Below are 22,435 nucleotides of genomic sequence, written 5' to 3' on the forward strand. Positions count from 1 at the left end.
TGAGCAGGATAAGGGATTTCTCTGGGGTGTCGACAGAGTAGAGCCCTCCCATCCAAGGATCTGTGACAGCAGAGTAACAGTAAACCACAGTGAGCTTTAGCTTTGTGTAAAGTGTGCACACCTGAAATGCTAAGTAAAATGGGCACCATCTACACTCTTTGGGTTGGATCACATGAGCTGGGACTTACATGCTTCCCTTTATGACTTGTCTGAGGTATTAAACAGCATGACGTGGTTCAACATTTAGTATATGGCTATGCATGAAAATGCTAAACAGCATGAACATTAGCTCTGCTCACACGGAATATATTCAGGGTACAAAAAACAAGGAACCTTTTGGGAAACCCCAGCCAAAACAAAGCAAAATAAAATTCAAATGCAAGATAATGGCCCTTAGTGGTTCTTCATAGATGAAGTGGCAGCCATACTTTTGTGCCTAGTAAGTTGCATGACACTTAATTCAGTGTGATTCAAGCTTTACACATACACGATTTTCTTAGAAATTCTCCTGAGGGTTGATATGCTGGGTTACCAAACAAGCTTGTTACAAAAGCTTATACCATCCTTATACCATGTCATAAAAGAGGAATCTTGTCACAATGAAATGGTGCTGAAATCAGGATGGTTAAGTAATCGTCTTAGACTGTATCTGTACCAGACAATGAGGCTCTGATTTCTAAGGAACCTAAGCCAGTCATGCTGACATCATGTACTACCTTTACGGGTGGTTGTCAAACATTTCTGAAATTACTCTCCAGAACTTATGTTTGCCCATTTCCTAATTTCCTGGTATCTCTCGATTTTCAATAACTGCCAACGTAACTGATGGCTGATCTTGTCAACTTGACTAGACCTGGAGTCCACTTAAATCCAAGCAGCTTGGCACCGTGAAGAATTTTCTTGGTTGGATCAGCCGAGGTTGGCAACCAAAATCTGGGTCACACCTGGTGGCGGCCCACATAAAAGGACAAAGCAAACTTTCCCTTTTTTCCAGTTTGCCCTCACACTAACTAGTTCCTCATTCCTGCTGCTGAGGTATTCCTTTGCTGTTATTAGAACCTACTACTTCAGGATTCCAGCGGAGACTTCCACTGACCAACTATTGGATTTTGGCCTCTCCACTGAGACCCACTGTGGAGCAGCCAGACCACAGGCTGTAAAGCCTCTCCAATGAACCCCCTTTTACTGTACACCATAGCTTCACTCCCTGGGTTCTGTTCCTCCAGAGAAACCCCACAATGCCATCTTCTCCATAGGGCTGGGTTCCTTCTCTTTTTGTTGATGCTGTTATAAAGGGGTTTTCTTTCTCTAGAAGTGGGATTTGATTTCCTTGAGCTCAACCTGGTTAAACATCTTTTTTGCCGTCTTGGACATTTCCCCTGCCCTTCCTGTAAACTCTGTTCCTTTATAAGCTGTAAAACCCGATGCCATTTGATGTTATTTTCATTGATCTGCATGTGTCTACTTCCAAACTTGGCACTGATCTTTCATTTTCATCATTTAAAAACCCCAGCTTCTCACTGCCCCGAATCTCTCAAGTTTTATTCCCTTTGGGCTTCTGAGAACCTGCAGTCATGGTGACTTCCTGAAGTTACAGATAATGTGCCACTAGTCACAGTGAGTGCTCTCCTTCTGTGTCTTGTCCTTTCCCAGGAAGCATGGATGCTCTGCAACTTGTCAGGAAGAAGTGTTAGCCAAGGTGTTGTGGCAGTTCAGACTGTTGGTCCAGGGACAGCCTTACACAGATGCAGGGAGATGATGAGGCCAACGGACGTCTGTGTAACATGACTATTGCTGAGTAAAAATAGATTCAAATGATTACAGCTGATTTAAATTCACCAGAAGTGAGCATCTATTCTTTCCTTTAGCAAAGTTTGGAAGAAACTAAAAACCAAAATAAAGTGCCTAAAATGGCTTCTCCAAAAGACTATTCCACTTTAGGAGCTTAGCAACTGCTTGAATTACCTGGGCTCTATCACACTTAAGGCAGTAAAAGATGAGAAAGATGAGTGTACGTTTTAACTGACCATGAAAAGACTGCTTTATTCCATGGAAATATTCTCAACAGAGAACACCATCAATAAACAAGGCTTTTTACCATTAAGAAATCAGTATGTGCACAAAGCGGAAATTACTAAGAAATTAAAAGATTTCTTTAGACAGCTCACATGTTCAAAGTTTAAGAATGATTTAAGAAAGACTTAAAACTGTACAAGTACAAGTGTCCTGTTTACAGATGTTACAGCCATGTACAGGTTGTACTCCCCACACGAAGGAACTTGCCTTCTGGGCAAGCAAGCCCCAGCTTTAGAAACACACGACAGCTTGGAGAGAACAGTTTTTACAAGAAAGCTTTGAACTGTGCCCTCTGCGATTGTTAGTCAAAAAAACATACATACTTCAGTCTCTGTAAAGAAGACAAACACAGCCAGGTCACATTTCCTTCTCATTGCTAACTTCTGAAATAAAAATAGCACTACTATTTAAAACTACTTCATGTAGTCTGTCAGTATAGAATAATGTCACATTATATAAATAACCCTGTAACGAGATTTACTATCTAAAACTGTATAGTTGACTAGCCTCAAAGGTAATATACTATATGTCAGCTGCGTAACAGTGGTGCGCTTGATCTTACGAAGGCATTAATGTTCACACAATTGTCATTCAGCTTTAGTATAACTGGTAGTATGATTCAAATAGCATTGAAAAAATTATTAAAGCAGTCACACAGTTTCTAAAATATTGCTTGAAATCCAATAATACACAGAACATTTCACATTCTCTTTCTCCCCTCAAAACAGTAAAGAACCAAATTAATGGAGCTTCAGTGGTACAAATCACCCTCCCACCCACCCCTCCCTGTTACAAGACCACTAAGAAATTAGTTCAGATACAAGTCATTAACAGAATCACAAATTCGAGGCAGGACAACATGAGCACTAACGACATCGTATTTACAAGTATAAACATACAGAAATTTCCATTTTACAAGTAAAAGTGCACATAGATCATTACAAAGTTTCACTAAATTTTATCTGGTTCAAACAAAAGCATCACTTGGAAACAGACTATCATTAAAATAATCAAAGGAGATCGTCACCACCCCATTAAAAGATGAAGGGGGAAGGTCCATCAAACTTCTCGTAAATACACTGATGAAAGTAAAATGGACTCAGACAGGTCTTTAGTTTGATCCATGAATTTGAAGATGCACCACTGCACATGGTAGAGCTCTAGAAGTCACCTACCGAGGCTACATCACAGCTGCGGAGGCGCCACAGTTAGAGGCGGAGCACTGCGCCGGCACACGAAGCCCTTTGTGGGATACTGTAGTGGTAGTGTTGGCAATCAACAGATTTAGGCACTCAATTTTAAGGCAGCATTTGAATGGAAGCAGCTGACTTTTGAAAATAGTCCCTTCGGTGTTACTATGCCAGGACTTCAGTGCTGACCAGATTCTCCCAGACTGAGGTGCTGAAGATGTGTCACATTTCACAGAGTCTTTAACTGGGCTGTAGGCTAGAGCAGAGATGTTTTCTTTTTCTTATCATAAATACTTCAGGGTCACAGACTGTGTCTTCATGTCAAAACTGGAATGTTTGCAGTGGGGAAGTTTTAGCAGCATACACAAATACTAAGATGGAAACATTAGTGCTGAGATGTCTGACAAAGTGGTTTGTACTACAAATGCAAAATGAAACAAAAGCTTTGACAAGAACAGGGGATTACAGAGACATGCCTGAAAACTCTAAGCCCAGGTCACTCTAGACATGCAACAGGATGTTAAGCAAGCACAGAGGTGGTGCAGGCAGACACTGACAAATGGCAAGGGTTCTAACAGACGACGAGTCTAAAAGCCAATTAAACAGAGCTGGATGAAGATAGTCCTACTGGACAGCCCAAAATAAGACAAACTTTAAGACAGCTCTGCATACTTTCTGATTTGGTATCAGTAGGTGAAAAAAAGAGGTCAGCCATTGCTGGCTTTTCTTTTCCTTCTTCCATGTGAACTAGGAATTTAAGGACTGGTACTATAATGACTTTTTAATGTATGGAAATGCTAATGACGTTAGTAAAAAAAAAATGCATGCATTCATGCAACTTGCTTCTCTCACTCTCTCTTTCAGCCTGACAACTCTAATACCCTCCCCCAAAGCAGCTGCATGTAACCTCCTTCAACATCTTGCCCATTTCCTCAGAAACCCTCTTCAGGAACCTGCAGTCCAGGAGGAAAAAGAAAAAAACAATTACTGAAGACCTTTGGTAAGACCAAAAGGGGTATTCAGTTTAAAGTGTCTGTCCCAAATGTACCTACAATTACTTTATAGTCAGCTATTAAAACACCAGACAACCGTGAAACCTAAGATGATCAAAGGCCAGCGTTACTGCGCCCTGTGTCTCCTCACTCAGCTAAGGAGGCTGTGGTCACACGGCTACTGCCCTGTACAGTCACATGGTTCTAACAGATGACAGCAGATGACCAGCTAAAATGAAGCCTACAATGGTGGTAGAAATCTTTCTTCATCTCAGGAAAAAACCTGCTTCTTGTTTCTCCTCTAAGAGTCTCAACTGTCTGCTCTTTCTTCCTTTATTGCAGACTGTCCTTCACCTCCACTGAGTTAGATTCCAATTCTCCTATGAGTAACTGCCAGAAACTAAGTGAGCACTGGTGTAATATTTCTAAAAGACACTTTCAAGTGAAAAGTACAAACATAAGATTAGCGTGGAATGGACTTTGTACAACATTGAACATTACCAGTAACCCTGAAATCTTTTCAGGTCTCAATGCTGTTTTATTCGCATACAAAGCTCCACCAGGTGACTTATTCTGCGATTCCTAGATGAGCTCATATTAAATAGATTATATACCAGGTATTCGTTTTTTTTCTTTAGGAAACCAAGTTAAGAATAGCAAGGAAAATGACTGTTATTTTACCTAATTATCCAACTATTACTTTTCTTCCTAGAACCTGAAGCTATAAATCCAAGCTCCTAGGATAAGCTACTCCCGAGAATGAGCTTTCTAAAGTTCAGAGCAGGTTTGTTTATTTTAATCATCAGTCACTGTTGTTTCTGAGGTGAAGGGGCAGGGAACGTGCTACCTATGATTCTTGCCTATTAATCAAATCTATTATCTATAAGGCAGAAAAGCACACATCCTTTACACACACAGGCAGGACAGAAAGCAAAGGCATCGATTAAGCTTCCACACCAGCGTCACTTGAACAGTAAGGCGTCAAAGATTCCTGGTGGCAGTATTCACACGCTCTGATCAAGCCTGCACTCAGCTCACATAGTGAACAATGCATCAGGATGCCTTAACTTTTTGGTTTTTCTGACCTGTTGAATGTGTTGTCATTTTACGTGTACATGGCACAAAGCTGCCTGGTTAGTTTAGATATAAGTTACTGCACCTTTACTGTTTTTCTCTAGCGTTACATCTATGTATGTTGTGGGAACGTAGCCTTCTTCACCGTTCTGTCTCCGGGCTCTTGTCCATCCATCACCTTTGTCCTCCTCAATAATGTACAGAACTTCACCTTCTTTCATTGCCAGAGTTCCTTCATTATGCCCTAGGTGGAAAGTTTTCAAAGCACAAGCAGCATTAAAGCACTGCAGTAGTGCTGATAAAAGTTATAAACACAATGTACTATCAAACGTGAAATACTACACTTCATCAGACCTAGATGTAAGAGTCCATGATGGTCACAGCAGCACCTTTCTGTAATGCTCTCAGCAACTGGGCAGAGCACTATGTAACACACAGACACTATGTAATTTGACAGGGTAGTCTAATCACTATTTCACAACTCTAATTCTTTAAGCCATGTTCCTATCTAAAAACTTCATGAAGCATGAATCAGAAAATAGTAGGGATGAGAGGGTGAGAGAAATAATATATGCAGAGGGGGTCCTCAGGGCAAGCTGGCCAGGACGGGTGGTATCGGTAAGCCCTGCGTTCTATTCAAAGACTCGAGAATGAGGTCAAAGAGCGGTTGAGGATGAGGCCTGACATCAGGATCAGGCCTCCATAGGAACAAGCACCCATGAATACCACACATGAAAACAGAAAACCTATTGTGTGTGTGAGAGAGAGAGTGCGCACATGTAAGGAAGCATGTGGCAGGGTATGAGTGTGGAGATCAGGACACCTCCAGGTATTCGTTCTCTTAACCATGTGGACTCCCAGGAATAAACTTAGGTCCTCAGTAAAGGCAGTAAGGGTCTTAATCACTAGGAGATCTCCCTATCCCTTTAAATATATTTTCTAAAAATGAAGAGTAATTAAAGATTTCACTCAATTGTAACACCAACACATAAAAAAAGGTGATAATTACAGAGCATTTTACAACTGTTGATGGAAGTGTCACTCTACTCTTTTGTTAGGTGACAAAAAGGACTAAATGACTGCAGAGAGCCACACCAGCTCTTCCTGTCTCCACAGAGCATAAAATGACATCTACAAGCTGTCTGCTCCTTGCCTGGGCTACATGCTCAGGTTGCCACAGCCTTTTATGCACAACTGAGTATGAGTAAGATCTAGGATCTAGAGCTGTAGGTAATCAGCTGTTTTACGATCTGGCAGCACACAAGACGTTCTTTCAATTCAGTTCTGTGTGTGTGTTTTTGTGTAGGAGTGTGTGTGTGTGTGTGTGTGTGTATGTGTGATATTTACAACATAGTTAAAACTATACAATTACTGAACCAGGAATGTAATTGTCTGACAATGTATCACTTAGCTAAAAATACTAAAGTAAGTGATGACTTACTTTGAAGAATCAATTTTACCAAATATTATATATTATGAACAACATACCAGGGAGGGGACTGTACAGAGGAGAGGGTAGGGATGAGGAAGATGTGGGATAAGGGTGGGGGGGTGAGCAGAGGGAGAGACTACAGCCTGAGACCCATGCCATGAGAGGGAGTCCACCTCCTGACACTTTTAATGATACTCTGCCATGCTTGCAGACAGGAGCTTAGCATAACTGTCATTGGAGAGGCTTCACCCAACAACTGATGGAAACAGATGTACAGACCCACAGCCAAACATTAGGCAGAGCTTGGGGAATCCTTTAGAAGAGGGGAAGAAAGGTTTGAAGGCACCAGAGGGTCAAGAACACCACAAGAAAACCTAAATTGGGCCCAGAGGAGCTCATAGAGACTGAACTGCCAACCAGAAAGCATATACGGAATGGACCTAAGTCAAAGTACATATGTAACAGCTTGGTCTATAGGACTTCTAACAGCAGGAACTCAGACTGCCTCTGTTGCCTGCCTTGTCTAAGCGATAAGAGAATATACGCCTAATCTTCTACATCAGGATACGCCAAGGCTCCTTGATACCCATGGGAAGCCTCCTCTTTTCTGAGGAGGAAGGGGGAGGGCGTAAGGTGAGGTGATAGAAAGGGACTGGGAGGAGAGGAGGGAGAGGAAGTTACCATCAGGACGTAAGGTAAATAAACAACTTAATAATAGTAATAGAGCATCATACCATCAAAAGGGTAGATAGCTTTGCAGTGTCCAATAGCAGGCAGGGGATCATCATCTTCAAACTCATCATCAAACTCACTGTGGTGACCATGTTGTTGGGGTGGCCCACGAACTTCTTGGTTTGCATCATCAGTGTAACTTCCCTCGGGGCTAAAAATCATTAAAGAATCTCTGATCAGGTATCGAAACTTGAGAACTCCGTGTGTTTTATTTATAAGTTGATCTTGGAAGAAATTAGGTGTCAGTGACGTACTTCCATATTGAGCCCCATTTTCCAACATTAACAATGTAAATTGCTTTTGGTAATACAAAATGAGTCTTCACTTAATTTCCTGAAGTAAACAAGGACTGCAATGTTTAGAGTGATGCTCGGTCAGCACACTTCACTATTACAGGAGCTAAAGAGGACATGGAACATTGCAGTAGACACTAGTTTCTAATGTCAGAGACATTCCTTAGCAGAATCACCAGATCTACGTTTAGTCCACAGTGATGCTGTTTGTGATCCAGCTCATGAGAAGCTGTGAGCTCAGCAAGTGCACATAGCAGCTCACCAGTGGTCCTTCCTGCAGAGCAGACAGAAGGGCTCTGCCCAGGACTGCTCAAGAAAAGCCCACTTCCTTTTCTCCTTTAACCTGGAGAAAAACTGCAAGCTTAAAAAAAAAAAAATCAGTACACTGAAACTATTAGAAGAGAAAGTGGGCAAGACCTTAGAACACATAGGCACAGGGGAAATTTTCCTGAACAAACCATCAATGGCTTATGCTCTAAGATCAAGAATCGGCAAATGGGACCTCATGAAACTGCAAAGGAGGACAGGCTAAGGACACTGTCAAGAAGACAAAACGGCAGCCAACAGATTGGTAAAGGATCTTTACCAACCCCACATCTAATTGAGAGCTAATATTCAATATATAGAAAGAACTCAAAAAGTTACACTCCAGAGACTCAATAATCCCATTAGAAAATGGGGTCCAGAGCTAAGCAAAGAATTTTCAACTGAGGAATATCGAATGACTGAGAAGCACCCAAGGAAATGCTTAACATCCCTAGTAACCAGTGAAATGCAAATCAAAACAACCCTGAGATTCTACCTCACACCAGTCAGAATGGCTAAGATCAAAAACTCAGGTGACAGCAGATGCTGGTGAGGATGTGGAGAAAGAGGAACATTCCTCCATTGTTGGTGGGGTTGCAAGATGGTACAATCACTCTGGAAATTGGTCTGGCGATTCCTCAGAAAATTGGACATAGTACTACCTGAAGACCCAGCTATTCCACTCCTGGGCATATACCCAAAAGTCACTCCAACATCTAACAAGGACACATGCTCCACTATGTTTAGAGCAGCCTTATTTATAATAGCCAGAATTCCAATGGACTAAAACACCAACCATTGAGCACACATAAAGAGACCCATGGCTCTAGTTGCATATGTAGCAGAGGATGGAATGGTCTGGTATCAATGGGAGAAGAGGCCTTTAGTCCAGTGAAGGTGTGTTTTCCCAGTATAGGGGAATGCCAAGGCCCTGAGGTGGAGAGGGCGATTAGGAGAGGGAGCACCTTCATGGAAGCAAGTGGAGGGAGAAGAAGGATAACATTTGAAATGCAAATACAGAGAATATCCAATAAAATAATTAAAAAAAAAAAACCCCAAGGTAGTCTTTTTCATTGGGTATAAAAATATATAGAATTAAAAAAAAATCAGATTAAATCTTGCATAGGAGGAGGAACAGCTAAGAGGTAGAAAAAAATTGAGTTCTATGAAGATTATCTAGGCTGTCTCTTAAATTATTTAATAAAGCAAACTTTTATTCCAAGCCAGTACAAGAATTCGTTTTGCTTAAAACCAAGACTCCAAATTCTAATAAAATGATTTCCAATTGATGAAGGGAAATTAGTATGCTAGAAAATCCAAAAGAATAGAGAGAGAGAGAGAGAGAGAGAGAGAGAGAGAGAGAGAGAGAGAGAGAGAGAGAGTGTGAGTGTGAGTGTGTGTGTGTGTGCATGCACACGTGCATACACAAACCCCCTCCCTTCAACACCCTAGCAACACACTTAGGTAAGTTATAAAAGTACATTTTAAATTACACATACTAGAAAAACTACACCTATTTAACTTGAGGGTTTACTCTAATAACAAAGACCAGTTATCTGTTGCTCCCTTTTGATAAACTGAAAATAAGAATTCTTTTCTGAAATGAGAGAAACTGGAAAAGAAGTACTTACACCTGTGAGATGCACATTACAACCAAGGGTTTTACCACCAGCTGCCTTACACCAGTTCCTTACACCAACAACGCTATACAATGGCCATTCTAACTTCTATTTTGTGTTTTTAGAAAATTGAGATAGAAAACATAAAAAATGAGCATTCTCAAATTATGCTGTAATGATTAGACCAATATCTGAAATGAAGCCAGTCAATCTTATGATAGAAAAAAACAAAACTAAATACATCATACTAAGGAAGAAATGCCACAAATAGTATTTACAAGCAGACCTTGCAAAAAGCTGTCTAAACTAATAAGACATGACTCCTTTTCTTCTTCTTTAAACTCAAAGCAATTTCACAGTATTTTTTTTTTTTTTTTTTTTGGTCATAAGCTATGCAGGTCCATATAAACCTCAGTGAAATATTTCCCATCCCAGAGGTTCCTAAGCCTAATATAGTTTCTTTCTTTCCTTTTTTTTTTTTTTTTTTTTTTTGGTATTTTTGTTTTGTGATATTGTTGTTTTTTATTCTTAGGTGTACATGGGTATGATCAACTAGAATTGAACAAGATGAAATTTCCTATTTTACCTACAACCATCACCTAATATACAGAACAGTTTCAAAGGACTGAAGTTATTTGATAAACTTAGTAATGGGGAGGAAATTCAGAAAAAAGATGAACATTAAATGATTACTTAAGTTAAAAATAAAAATTAAAACAAACCTGACCTTTCTCGCCCCTGTGTCACAAGATGATTTATGTCACTGCTGTGTCTTCTGTCTCCTCTTACACCTGTTTTGCCTTCAACTTCAGAGAGCCATGCCTTCAAAGAAAAACAAAAAACCAGACAGTTGAGCAAGTTTGAAAATTCCTAAGGCACCCTGAATTTAAATGTACTTTGAGACTTCATGATTCTTAGACAAACTTTATTCTAATGTATATAGTGATTAAGTTTATAGTTGACTTTGTTTGTTTTGAGATAGAGTTTCTCTGTATACCCTTGCCTGTCCTGGAACTCACTCTGTATATCAGGCTGGCCTCAAACTAAGAGATCCACCTGCTTCAATCTGGGATTAAAGGTGTGTGCCACCACTGCCTGGCATTTTATAGTTGATTTTAAAAATAGTGTGTTTAGCTTTATATGAAAGTTTAAGTAACAAAATGAGTAGGCTGATAATTTGATAATTATATATCATAATAATACTTTGGTTCATAAATTCTAAAGTTAAACATAAATATTGGTATATAAGTCTGGCAAAATCCAATCTATTTCAGTAAAGTTTATAAAATATTTAAAAATATACTATTGTCTCAGTCTGCTGAGTTAACAAATGTACCTCATTCTTGTGGATTTCCATTCGTAAGCGGTCAATGTTATTCATGGTCTCTGCTAATTTAGGCTGCAGACTTCCTGGATCCCCCATTTGTGGATTTTTCTCATACACATCTTTCATTTTGTTGAGTGCTTCTCTGAGAAATGAAAGGAAACCACAAAATTAAACATCCACTTCATGTGCTTTTAGATCCATTTATCTTTGGAGATCTAAGTTTATCTGAACCTTAAAAAATCACACTTCTAAGTTTGGATTTAGAGACAGACACACAGACACATACACACACAGACACACACACACACTCACACATCCTAACTTAAGACAATTTGTGCAGAGATGTGTGTGTGTATGACTATGTATATACAGTCAGTAATTTAAGGAAATACTTTTTAAAAATGTTATTGCTTGAGTTTACATTTAAAAGACTTAATAAAAACATTTCTCATGTCTTACTATATAACTTATACATACATGAACTTACTAAACAGCTGGTAAAACATGCCACAGTGTTCTTACATTCATTCTTTCTCAACCAAAATTCATTAGTTTGCTTTGTTTTGAGAAAGGGTCTTACTAGATAGTCTAGGCTGGCCTTAAAATCTTGATTTTCCTATGTGCTAGGATTACAGACCTGGGCCGCCATGCCTGGCTCTAAAGCAAACTCATTCTATTTCCTTATTAACATTATTCCATCAGCATTCCTTATCTCATTTCCCACAGCGCCACTGTCCTCCTACTCACCTGAGCTGGAAATAGTAATGGCATCTTTACCCGTGCACCCCCTTCAGCTATTTGCCGGTTCCTGTTAGCCTACTCCTCTTCTCTAGTCACACTGTCAGACACCATGCCCAGTCAGTTCTCCCTGATGCTAGCACCCAGCACTGCTGACTAGTCCTCCTTAATACTCTCATCCTGCTAAACCTAAGGTTGCATTTTCCTTTTCTCCTCGCCTCTGCTTTCTTAACAATCACTGGCTTCTTCTTTGTTCAACTTTTAAATGTCTGTTATATAAATGACAAGAAGTTTTTTCTCCTCTCATCCTACACTCCTCTTTAGAATGTTTTGATCTTCAGAGGATTCTTCAGTGTCTGTCTCCAGTTTTTAAAGTTCTAGATGTATATGGTTCTACACTGAACTAGATACATTCCATGTGCATTTTTCAGAACATATAAGCATAATTTTTACCTTCACACAAACTTAAGTTTTCAATTAATTTCATAGCTTTCTCAGTATCTACAAGGTAGTTCCTCAACAACTTCCCTTCTCTCCTCTCCTGATATCTGATCTACTCACATACAAGTTTCTGTGACCTTTAGAACAGTTGCTAATGTGCTGTCACCCACTTGAAACTTCTAAAGACCATTTACCCGCATTACCAACAGACTGGTACAAGTAGTTAAGACATTTCCTAACTCATATTCTTCCCCCTTATCCTGATACTACTCGGATACAATGTCTAACCAAGTTCCACTTCTCCATTTATACAGGAAGAACAGCCTCAGATGGCTATTTGAAGAATTTAATGACATGCTTCATGTAAAATGCTTGATGTGTAGTTATATGATAATCCCTCAATCAATGCTTTACTAAACCAATATGGTAATTCAAACATTAAAAAGTGTATAAAATAGAGGAGGTGGTTGGTGCTGGCAAAATTACTCTTGACAAGCAATTACCATGTTTTGGGTTTCTGTTTTTACAAATCTGTGGAATTCTAATAGTGACTAACAAAATACTCTATTTAAAACAAAAGCCAACCTACCAACCAACCAACCAACCAATCAACCTAAGCCTGATGTTTTATTTTTATTTATATAATATGTAAGTCATAAAGTTTTCCCTAAAAACAAACAAAGGTGTATCAGGGGCTGAAGAGATGACTCAAATTAAAAAATCACTGACTGCTCTTTCGGAGGACCCAGGTTCTATTCCCAGCATCTACATGGAAGCTCACAACCATTTTTAACTCCAGTTCTAGAGGTCTTCTGGCCTTGACAGGTACCAGGCAAGCAGGTGGTACATGCAGATTAAACACTCATATATAACAAAGTAAAAAAATTAAAGTTTTACAAACTGTTTCAACAACTGGGATATGATTTGGGGGAAATGACAGGAATTGAACTCAGGTCCTCATGAATGCTAGGCAAGCACTCTCAGCACTGAACTATATCCCCAGCCCAGAATGAAAGATGTGGGAACATTCTATGTCTCAATGTACACATCATTCATTAGTTCATGAAAGGGAGAACAATGAGGGTCAAGGGAACACTACTTTTGGTCTGATTCTTTCTGCAGCCCTCGGTTAAGCTCATCAATGCGCTGCTGTAACTTCTTACGCCTCTGCTCTGGTGGCAAATGACTGAAATCTTCTAGTGCTGGGCCCTGGAAAGAGAGTCTAAATCATTATTAAGATATTTTCAGATATTTTAACTTTACCTTTTTATAAATTAAGCAATTAACTTCAATTTTTATTTAGCCCCAACCTTTAAAAAATTTATAGATGTATTAGTAAAATAAAAAATCAAAGATTAAATTTCATACTTATAAAAACATGAAAATAAAAACAGAAATCTTACCAAATACAGGTAATTAATAACTGTATCATATTATTTCAAGTCTTGACAGTTAAAATGAATACACACGAGTCTTCTTACAGCAACAACAAAATGGGAACACATAACATTTCTCATTTATAGTATTTTACTACTTTGTATGTACTCTTACATAGAAGCTTAAGGGAAAAAAATCCAGTCATGACATTTAGAATACCATGAATGTACAAAAAAAATGAAATTCATAACTGAGCAACATAAGCAACTTACCGCATGAAGACAACTGATTAAAGTATACTTCAATACTGCAGCTAGTTTTTGAATGATTATATTTTTTAGACCATTCTTTGGAAACAAAATAAATTCTGATCGTTAAAAAAATTAATCTATGGATCAGAAATTATATATATGTAATACACTTCCAGTCTTATGTAAAACCAAATAACAGACCACAGCTGTTTCTGAAAGATATAAGCCCTCTTCTGTCTCTCTCTCTCTAGTCTGTAACGTACACTCAGATGCTCCTGCCTCAGTCTTTCAAGTAAGTATGTGACACCATGCCCAACCTTGACACAATCCTTTAGGGAGGATTCCTGATCAGATGTTTCAATGCTTTTGAATCTAGGTAAAACAAATGTTAGTATAAAGGTGCAGGTTTTCCTATTCTAATGACGTCCTTCTCCTGAAGACTATGCCTCACTGTGTGGCCTAGCCCTTAACCCCCAGCCTCCGGTCCTAGTTTCCCAGGGTTGGGGTTACAAGAGTGCCTCACCACACTCAGTTCCATTTTACTCTCAAATGTCATTTTAGTCATTGTTACTTCAGCTACATTATATAGAGATTATAATAAAACCATTACTGAATCCATTTAATAAAGCCTGTATTAACATCTTGCATTCCAAAAATTAATACTTATCCTTCATTTTTCTTCTCAAAATGGTTGGATATAAATATTGCTCTCAATTTTTTAAGTACTCCTGAGACAAGCTTACAAAATAAAATGCATTCTTTCTTTCTGGACTACTTAGGTCTTCAACAGATGCGTAGTAGCTTCATTTTACCAGTTACAAGGACATTTTATTCATTTTTAACTTATTTTATTTGAATAATGGGTGATTCCCTGCCTCCATCTTTGTCTGTACACCTTATTCCTGCAGAGGCCAAAGGAGAGCACAGGATTCTCTGGAACTGTTGTGAGCTATCATGTAAGTGCTGGGGACTGAACCTGGGTCCTCCGTAAGAGCAGCCAGTGCTCTTAATGACCAAGCCACCTCTCCATACATGCATCATTTACTTTTAAACAAAAAGAAACTCACAGGAAAAACCACGATCAAATGTTACCATTAATTAATAACAAGAACCTCTTAAGAATCTTTCCATAGTGGCCCATATATTATGGGCATTCAACACCAATAACTAATAAAGGTGGGGCCACTATTCAGTGGCTTTTGTTTTATATCAGGTATTGCCAATCAACCAAATCTAAACTAAATGATGGAATAGCAAAATCTCCAATATAAAATTCCTTTAAGCTTACTAATTAATGAACAATGTAATTTACTAGATTCATTCTAATTTGGGGTCCAGGAATTACACTATCATGTAACTGTACAAAGATAACCTACTTTATATTTTGAAAAATAATTTTGAAAATAATTTAAAGAAATGAAAACACGTATTTCAGTTTAATAGGCTTTGGGGGGAGTTATAACTGGACATTATCAATGGGTAAATCTCCAAATATCTGTGTAACCCTAATTCATTTTATTACCTAATATTTGATGCCTAATAGTTTGACAATAGAAACCAGGGCACTTGCACTCCTAACTCCATTTCAACATTATAACACACTCTTACATAAGAACATGAAGCAATTCCATTATATTTACTAAGGACTTCAAAAAGCCATGCGAGGCATTTAAGAGCCTGTCTTATAAAAGTCTCAACAAAAAATGTCTAAAACAGTAATCTGCTTTCTACATCTGTGAGCATAGCTTTCTATTCAAGCACCCAATTATTCAGGGGTTAATTCTTCATACTGTAAATCATCAATCTATGTGATATAAATGCATATAGGAACATCTCAAACAGAGGGATGGGAAACACATACACACACTCTCACACAAAGCAGATTACTTTTGCCTCCCAACAAAGAACAAAACCCATTATAAAATTAGCAAAACCTTTTTCTTTTCTTGAAAAACCTAATAATTCTTACGATAAAGTAAATGTTAAATTCATATGACTTCTTAAAGAAAGTAAAATTTAAAAGTATTTTTCTAAATTTTACTTCTGTAAAATATCAACTTTTCCTCTACCATGAAACTTTAAAAATTTAACTAAAAATTTTTTAAAAATGAATTCTCTTTAACACGACCTGGACTCTATCCAATAACATTTAAGAATTTGATGGGCTGATGACAGTTAAGCACATTATTATCTAATCTGTGACACCCAAAGGTATTGGCATTTGTTGGACTATGGATTAAATTAAAAAAAAAATCATACAAACTGAAATGTGGAATGTACTTTAACACTTGTTCTGAATTAAATCAAACAATGTTTTCAGGATATTTAATGTTGGTATAGTATACAGATCAGCACACAGGGCTTACCATCTTCATCGACCACTGAATAGTTCAATGGAAAACAGAAAGAAATGGTAAATTATTCACATGAAATCATAGTACAGAAGATGCAATAGCCTATATTTTTTACAATACTAAAATAAATTATGTAAACTTTACAATCCAAACAATTAGGCCAGAAAAAAAAAATTAAGCACATCTGGGAAAGCAAATTACTTGCATACACGCGCGAAGAAAGAAAAATGAAAAGGAAAAAAAAAAAAAAAAGGAAAGCACACACTGATAATGGGCAGATATTTTCTATATTTACTAAGATCAAAAATGTCCTGCCGTCATATGTAGTCTTTTAAGGAGAATCTTACGAAGGTGATTACTCCTGTCATTCATTTTCAGAAGCACTGATATTTGAAATGTGCTGACTAAAAAAGATCTAATGCTAGCCATTTAAAAGGCAATTTATGAAATCTTTCAAAACCAAAATGTCCTTCTCAATGCATTACAGAAAGCAACATTTCCTGAAGTTTCATAATCCAGACACTATGTTAGATTTAAATATAATCAAAGTTTGGTAAAGGTAATATTTTAAGGTACCCAGTATCAAATTCTTTATATTATTAGACACAAAGGTATAGGTTAAATTTTGCTTTGAGTTTTCTATTTTTTTAGGTTTTATATTGAAATCAACATGCCTGAAAAATAGCCCTAAATTTACAATTCCACCTTTGGCAACCTGAATTCAGCTACCAATCAGAAGACAGCATGAGCAGAGTCTGAAGAGATCAACTACTGGTGCTCCTATAAATCAACGTATCACACGCTGTTCTGACAACAGGCTCTGCAAGTGCACAGAACGCATCACACATGACACACATACAAGTGCACATACACACAGTGCTCTAGAATATGCATCAAGCTTTACAAACCTTCACACTCAACACATTTAACTAGTCTTAAAATTTCTTCATTTAGGGGGCCTGGAGACACATGTCAGTGGTAGACTATTGGCCTCATATGTGCAAGGCCATGGGTTCAATCCTCCCTATTCCTCATTAAAAAAAAAAAAAAAGAAGAAAAAGAAAAAAAAAGTCCCTGTTTTCTAAATCATAATTTGTTTAAAGAAAGATAATAATTGTCAGATAAAATTTAAAGAAATTTAATAAATATCTAGCAAAAATATCTACCCTTTATCTCTGATGAGTTGGCCATGTTTATTAATGATCATGATAAAAAGATGACATTTGCTGTCCTTCTAAACTACGCTTAACATTCTTTAGACTGTCAGTACTTTTAAAAAGAAAAACATCAATTTATTTTGCTATCACAAAATTCACAGTGAGAAAAACAGGTATCCATGATATGCTTAAATACTAACAAAATTGTACATGATAAGGAATAAAATAATTAACTGAGTTGCCTTATCTTTATAGTAATTTTCACAACTGAGTGATATAATTGCTTTCCTGACTTATGTTTTAATCTTTTAGAGAAAATAGAATAATTATAGCTGAAATATCAAATGTTTCTATTTTAGCTTATCTAGTTTACTAAGTAGAAAATAAACTTAAATTCACTGAAAAAGTTCTTTATAAGAACCCAAATATTGATTTTAATACACATTCAATGTAAAAATCACTTTCATACAGTAGTTTACAAATTAGAAAATTACATCTTAAGGTAGTACAAAATACAGGAGAACTAACATTAAGTTAGGGAATGAAACTAATTAGGTAGGTTTCATCTTACAACAGGCCAAAACCCTGGGAACTGTATTCTGAATTCTATAGGCTTATGTATAATTAAAACACAAACATGGATTCCTATTATAAGCTAGGTGATTCTATTACTTTAAAAAGAAATGTCTATGAAAACTAAAGAAAGCGCTTAGGGAGATAAAAAGGCTAATTTGTGTATTAAGCAGTCAAGTTTGGGTGTGTTTCCCAAACACTCTCTTAGAACTTAAGACCACGAGGGCAATTATAAAACCTTATCCCGTGGGATACATCCAGGGGCCCAACTGTCAAACTGGAAAACATCATTCTGGTGTAACATTTTTCAAATCCTAAATTATGAGACAGCATGCACCAGGTTTTCTTTAAAAGTAAACATATTTATATTATATGTATGTGTTTTAGAACCTACTTAGGAAACACAATATCCAACAAGACAGAAAATAGCTTCTGAATTGAAGGTACAACTCAGCAGCTACAAACTGTCCCAAGGCCTACATTGTAAGCTTAGAGAACTAAGAAGTCCATGTAAATACATGTAAAAAAAGAGTTTATTAAGGTCTACTTTCTTTGTGTAATTCTTGAGTGGAAAGAAAACATCTCTATCTCCAGTATTAATTTTCAAATATTATCTAGTAAACTTTGAAAAAAAAACAATCAAAATATAAAACTCCAATCCCAAAAATAAGCACTTTCCTCCCTGTTCTGTCCTCTAATCCTCCAGTTATTTGCTATGGCAACTAAGACACGGAGGAGATTTCAGTTTCCCAGAATTATAAAAACAATGTGTGACAATTTAAAGCAACATATGAAAATAAAGCTAACAGTGGGTAAGCTGACTGTAAAATTCTGATTCCAAGATTCTCGCTCCAGGCCACATAGTTCTAAACCTCATTACATTTTTCCATATAATTAAATTTACTATGTATTTCTATGAGAAGCAACTTAAAAATTTTACCTTGTAACAAAGGCAAAAGAAATCCCCCCCCCAAAAGTCTCTCACACAAGAATAAAAAGCTTTCCAAAGTGAAAGCCAAGATGCTTGTGAGTGAAACACAAACATCTGTGAGGAATCTTTCTAAGGGTCATGAACTGCCCACATGCAGTCAGGGAAGCTGAGAGATAAAAAAGGTAGTTGAAGGAGATGCTAACACACTGGATTGGTCTGTTATTACTGCCATCTGTGAAGCTTGTCATACTGTCTTAATAGTTTAGAATAAAAAAAAAATGTGATCTTGTCCTAAACAAATACATTTTGTTCTTCAGGTGTCTAAAATGCATTTTAATTCTGTGAAAAGCTACAGAAAGGAAAGAGAAAAGAGCACACTATTCCTATATTAATGTTAATAATCTCATTCTATAAATTTATCATCCCTGTCTTTCAAATGGCCAAAACTCCTATAAATTAACCTAAATTGTAGCTGTATAATTAAGAGCACTACCTAAATCCAAGCATGAAAGTGAAAAAATTGGTGGACTAGGAGTAGTTAGTTTAGTGAAAGAGTGTTTCATATACACAGAGACCTAGGTTCCATTAATTTATTAGTAGTTTAACAGTGATTGCTAAGAGACACTGCACTTAAATTTTTCTACTCTATACATTTTCATTTGCAGAGTACTATTAGGAATACTTGATGTCCAAGGCTGGTCAATTTTAAAAAAGTAAAAAACAAAACTCCAGTTTAAAAAAAAGTTTATACTTAGTTCAAGAAAATTCCATGATACCTAATATTTTATAGGCTTTATAATTTAATGATATTTTCAAGTATATTAATTTGATATATAAGATTTTGCATTTAATATACTTAGCTTCCTTTTTGTTTTTACTCTTTTGCTTTTGAAGATATAATTTCTCTGTATAACTAAGACTGGTTTTAAACTTCATTTGCAATGCAGATTAGCTTCGAATTCTATCCTCCTGCCTCAGCCTTCCAGGTGCTAGAATTATAAAGCTGTGTTTCACTCACATTGGCTTTTAATTTTTATTAAAGTATTAGAAATTATATTTTATGCATCTAAAAGTATGTAGGGCATAAAAATCAAGCTTGACATTTTACTGTCAACAGAACAAGGTTTTATAAAATTGGTAGGTGAAGTCAGCATCAGTGACAAATCATTACAAGAGCAACTCCAGTGACAAATTACTGAAAGTCTTAAAAATGTAAATACATTACAAGACAATGGTGGACATATGAGTTCACATAAACAAAAAAAGCTAAAATATGACTGTACCCAGCACCCTCTTTATAATACCATTTTTTATGGTTGAACATTTCAAATGCTATAAAGAGGAGTTGTTTTTACTTGAGGGCAGCTATACTTAATTCTGTGGTGATTTTAAACTGTGTCTTGATAGGAGAGCCTTATAATGAGGGTGGAGAGTATTGAAAAGCCACACTACACACACAATTAGGCCATCATGCATTTCAACCCATTATTAAACTTACCCCTCTTTTGAGGCTTCTGAAAGAAGGAATTCTGGGCTTCCCTGTTTTTATTTCATTCATACAATAATGCACGGGCTCAATGGAGAATGTGAGAAACTGGGACCCATTAGGAGTACTGGATGTGAATAAACTAGTAGGGGTTAAGGGTGGGGACTGTGGCTAATATGGAAATAAAGAAAGGAATCAATAAGCCAAATGTGCATAGTTTTTGTCCTAAATGAAAATTCTATTTCTGGCAACATATTTTCACATAATACATTTTAAATAAAGTTTTCTATGAAAATAGAGAATAAACACAGTTTTGTTAAAACCATTATCTTTTAAAACTCAGTTACTTTTAAACAATATCATTTCACTGCTTTTTCAAACTGATAGATTAAAATATATACAAATTATGTTAGTGAGAACAACATAACCTAGACTAAATTTTTTTTCCTGTATTTTAGCATGTTAGTATCATGATGGATTCTATACAGGTTATTTAACTTGTACTTGTCAAGAGATAAAGCATCACCTATAGTTAAAGTTATCACACAAAATGCAGGTTCTACAATATCTGATTCCCATCACATCCTAGCTTTCCTCTCAGGCCATCGCTTCTTAAATAAGCACTGGTATGCTCCTCTTTCTAAGCTGCTCTGGCTGCTCTCTGTGACCAAGAGAGGTCTCACCGCTCAACCTGTTCACTGGAGAGTAGTATTAAAAGCATAGGTAAAGCCCGAGTTACCAATAAATGTGTTTTTAAAAATACTAGCAGTTAGAGAATCTGAGTTAAATTGTATATACTTTCATATGCCAAGATCTAAGTACTAAATAAATTAAATAAGCACACTTTAAAAATTACAGTGTATGGAGACAAAAATACATCTCTCCTTGCTGGTCCCACACAATCACTAGATTTACAAGAAAGACAAAGTACTGCACTATTCAGTTTGATCATGTGGTAAGCTTCCAAAAATTAACAGTACATCAAATCCGGGGTTTGACAAGAAGAGCAAGATTCTCTTAGTAAACTAGAGGTTCCTAAAAGCTGAAGTTAATCAAGAACACTGAGCCCTTCTCATTAAAATCGCATGTGGATAATAAAAGGTTGTAGTAGTATGAGCTATAACAGCTAATTTGACACTGATTATCAGTGAGTTTAATCATTTATTCCAACTAAGGATCTCCACTGTAGTAAGTAGTAACAGTGAAACACTGGCTTTGAATTTTGACACTCTATATAATAAAATTGTAAAAATGTATAATTTAACTAGATATTAAAACTTAGTTAATATTCTTCTACATTATTAAGTACTTAAGGTACAAGACTTTTCTAATTAGTGAAAGATTAATTGAATCATCCAAGCTGAATGAAATTATTTCTCTATTAGCCGTAAATTATTATCTATTCAACTTACTAAGTAAGAGTTTGATTAGCATATGAGGATTTTACGGTTTTTTACCTTTGGTTTCTTTCCAAAGAGCCACAATTTTCCCTTGGCCTTCCCTACGGTGGACTTGGAATCCATCTTGCCACTCTCCTGTTTGGATGCACTGATGGTCCCATCAGAAATGGTTCTGTAAATATGCTGACTGTAATCTTCAAATGGAAAGTCTCCTGGAGGTTCAAAGCCAGACTTGAAGGAGTCTACTACCATTTGAGAATCCTATATATAAGAAACATTTTTTTAAAAAGTTGTTAACAGTACATTAATGCTTTCAAAAATTTTTAAATAAAACTTTAAAGAAATTATTCTATACTAATCACCAAAGGCTTAAAGAAAATAATTTCTCTCTGAATGATGGAATAAGCATTCAATATATAAATCCCAAGTGAAAAAATATAACACACACATACAGACACTTACTTTGAAATTCTCAATTAAAGAAACTAAAGGCCTTTTCTTTTTAGTTAAATTTTGGGGTGCAGTTAGTTGCAGGTAGGCTTTTTGCTAGCACTGAATGACTTTCTGGGGACACTAACGTACACGGCACATATCTGACACTCTTACAAAATTAGTTCCTTTTTCTTGTTTTCCCCTCGGAATGTCAGAGTCTACTTGTCCATTCTTCCTACTAACTCAGTCAGCAT

The 22,435-nt window shown here is 36.7% G+C and overlaps 1 protein-coding gene across 2 annotated transcripts in view; it reads right to left on the reverse strand.

Moving 5' to 3' along the window:
- Nucleotides 1–2,894: 2,894 nt before the first annotated feature.
- The window catches only part of FNBP1L (formin binding protein 1 like), an 81,535-nt gene continuing 61,994 nt past the window's right edge, over nt 2,895–22,435 (reverse strand). The window contains exons 9-15 of one of the 2 annotated variants that reach the window (XM_080915306.1): nt 21,807–22,010; nt 13,320–13,429; nt 11,051–11,183; nt 10,442–10,536; nt 7,499–7,647; nt 5,418–5,576; nt 2,895–4,219 (exon numbers count right to left, since the gene is read on the reverse strand). In XM_080915306.1, the coding sequence (XP_080771432.1) occupies nt 4,212–4,219; nt 5,418–5,576; nt 7,499–7,647; nt 10,442–10,536; nt 11,051–11,183; nt 13,320–13,429; nt 21,807–22,010 (858 nt within the window). In that variant the 3' untranslated portion in view covers nt 2,895–4,211. Of the gene's footprint in view, nt 4,220–5,244; nt 5,577–7,498; nt 7,648–10,441; nt 10,537–11,050; nt 11,184–13,319; nt 13,430–21,806; nt 22,011–22,435 lie in introns of those variants that run through there. The other variant, XM_080915305.1, reaches the window with a different exon arrangement.

This window comes from Micromys minutus (assembly GCF_963924665.1).
Source record: "Micromys minutus genome assembly, chromosome: 4".
Classification (NCBI taxonomy): domain Eukaryota; kingdom Metazoa; phylum Chordata; class Mammalia; order Rodentia; family Muridae; genus Micromys; species Micromys minutus.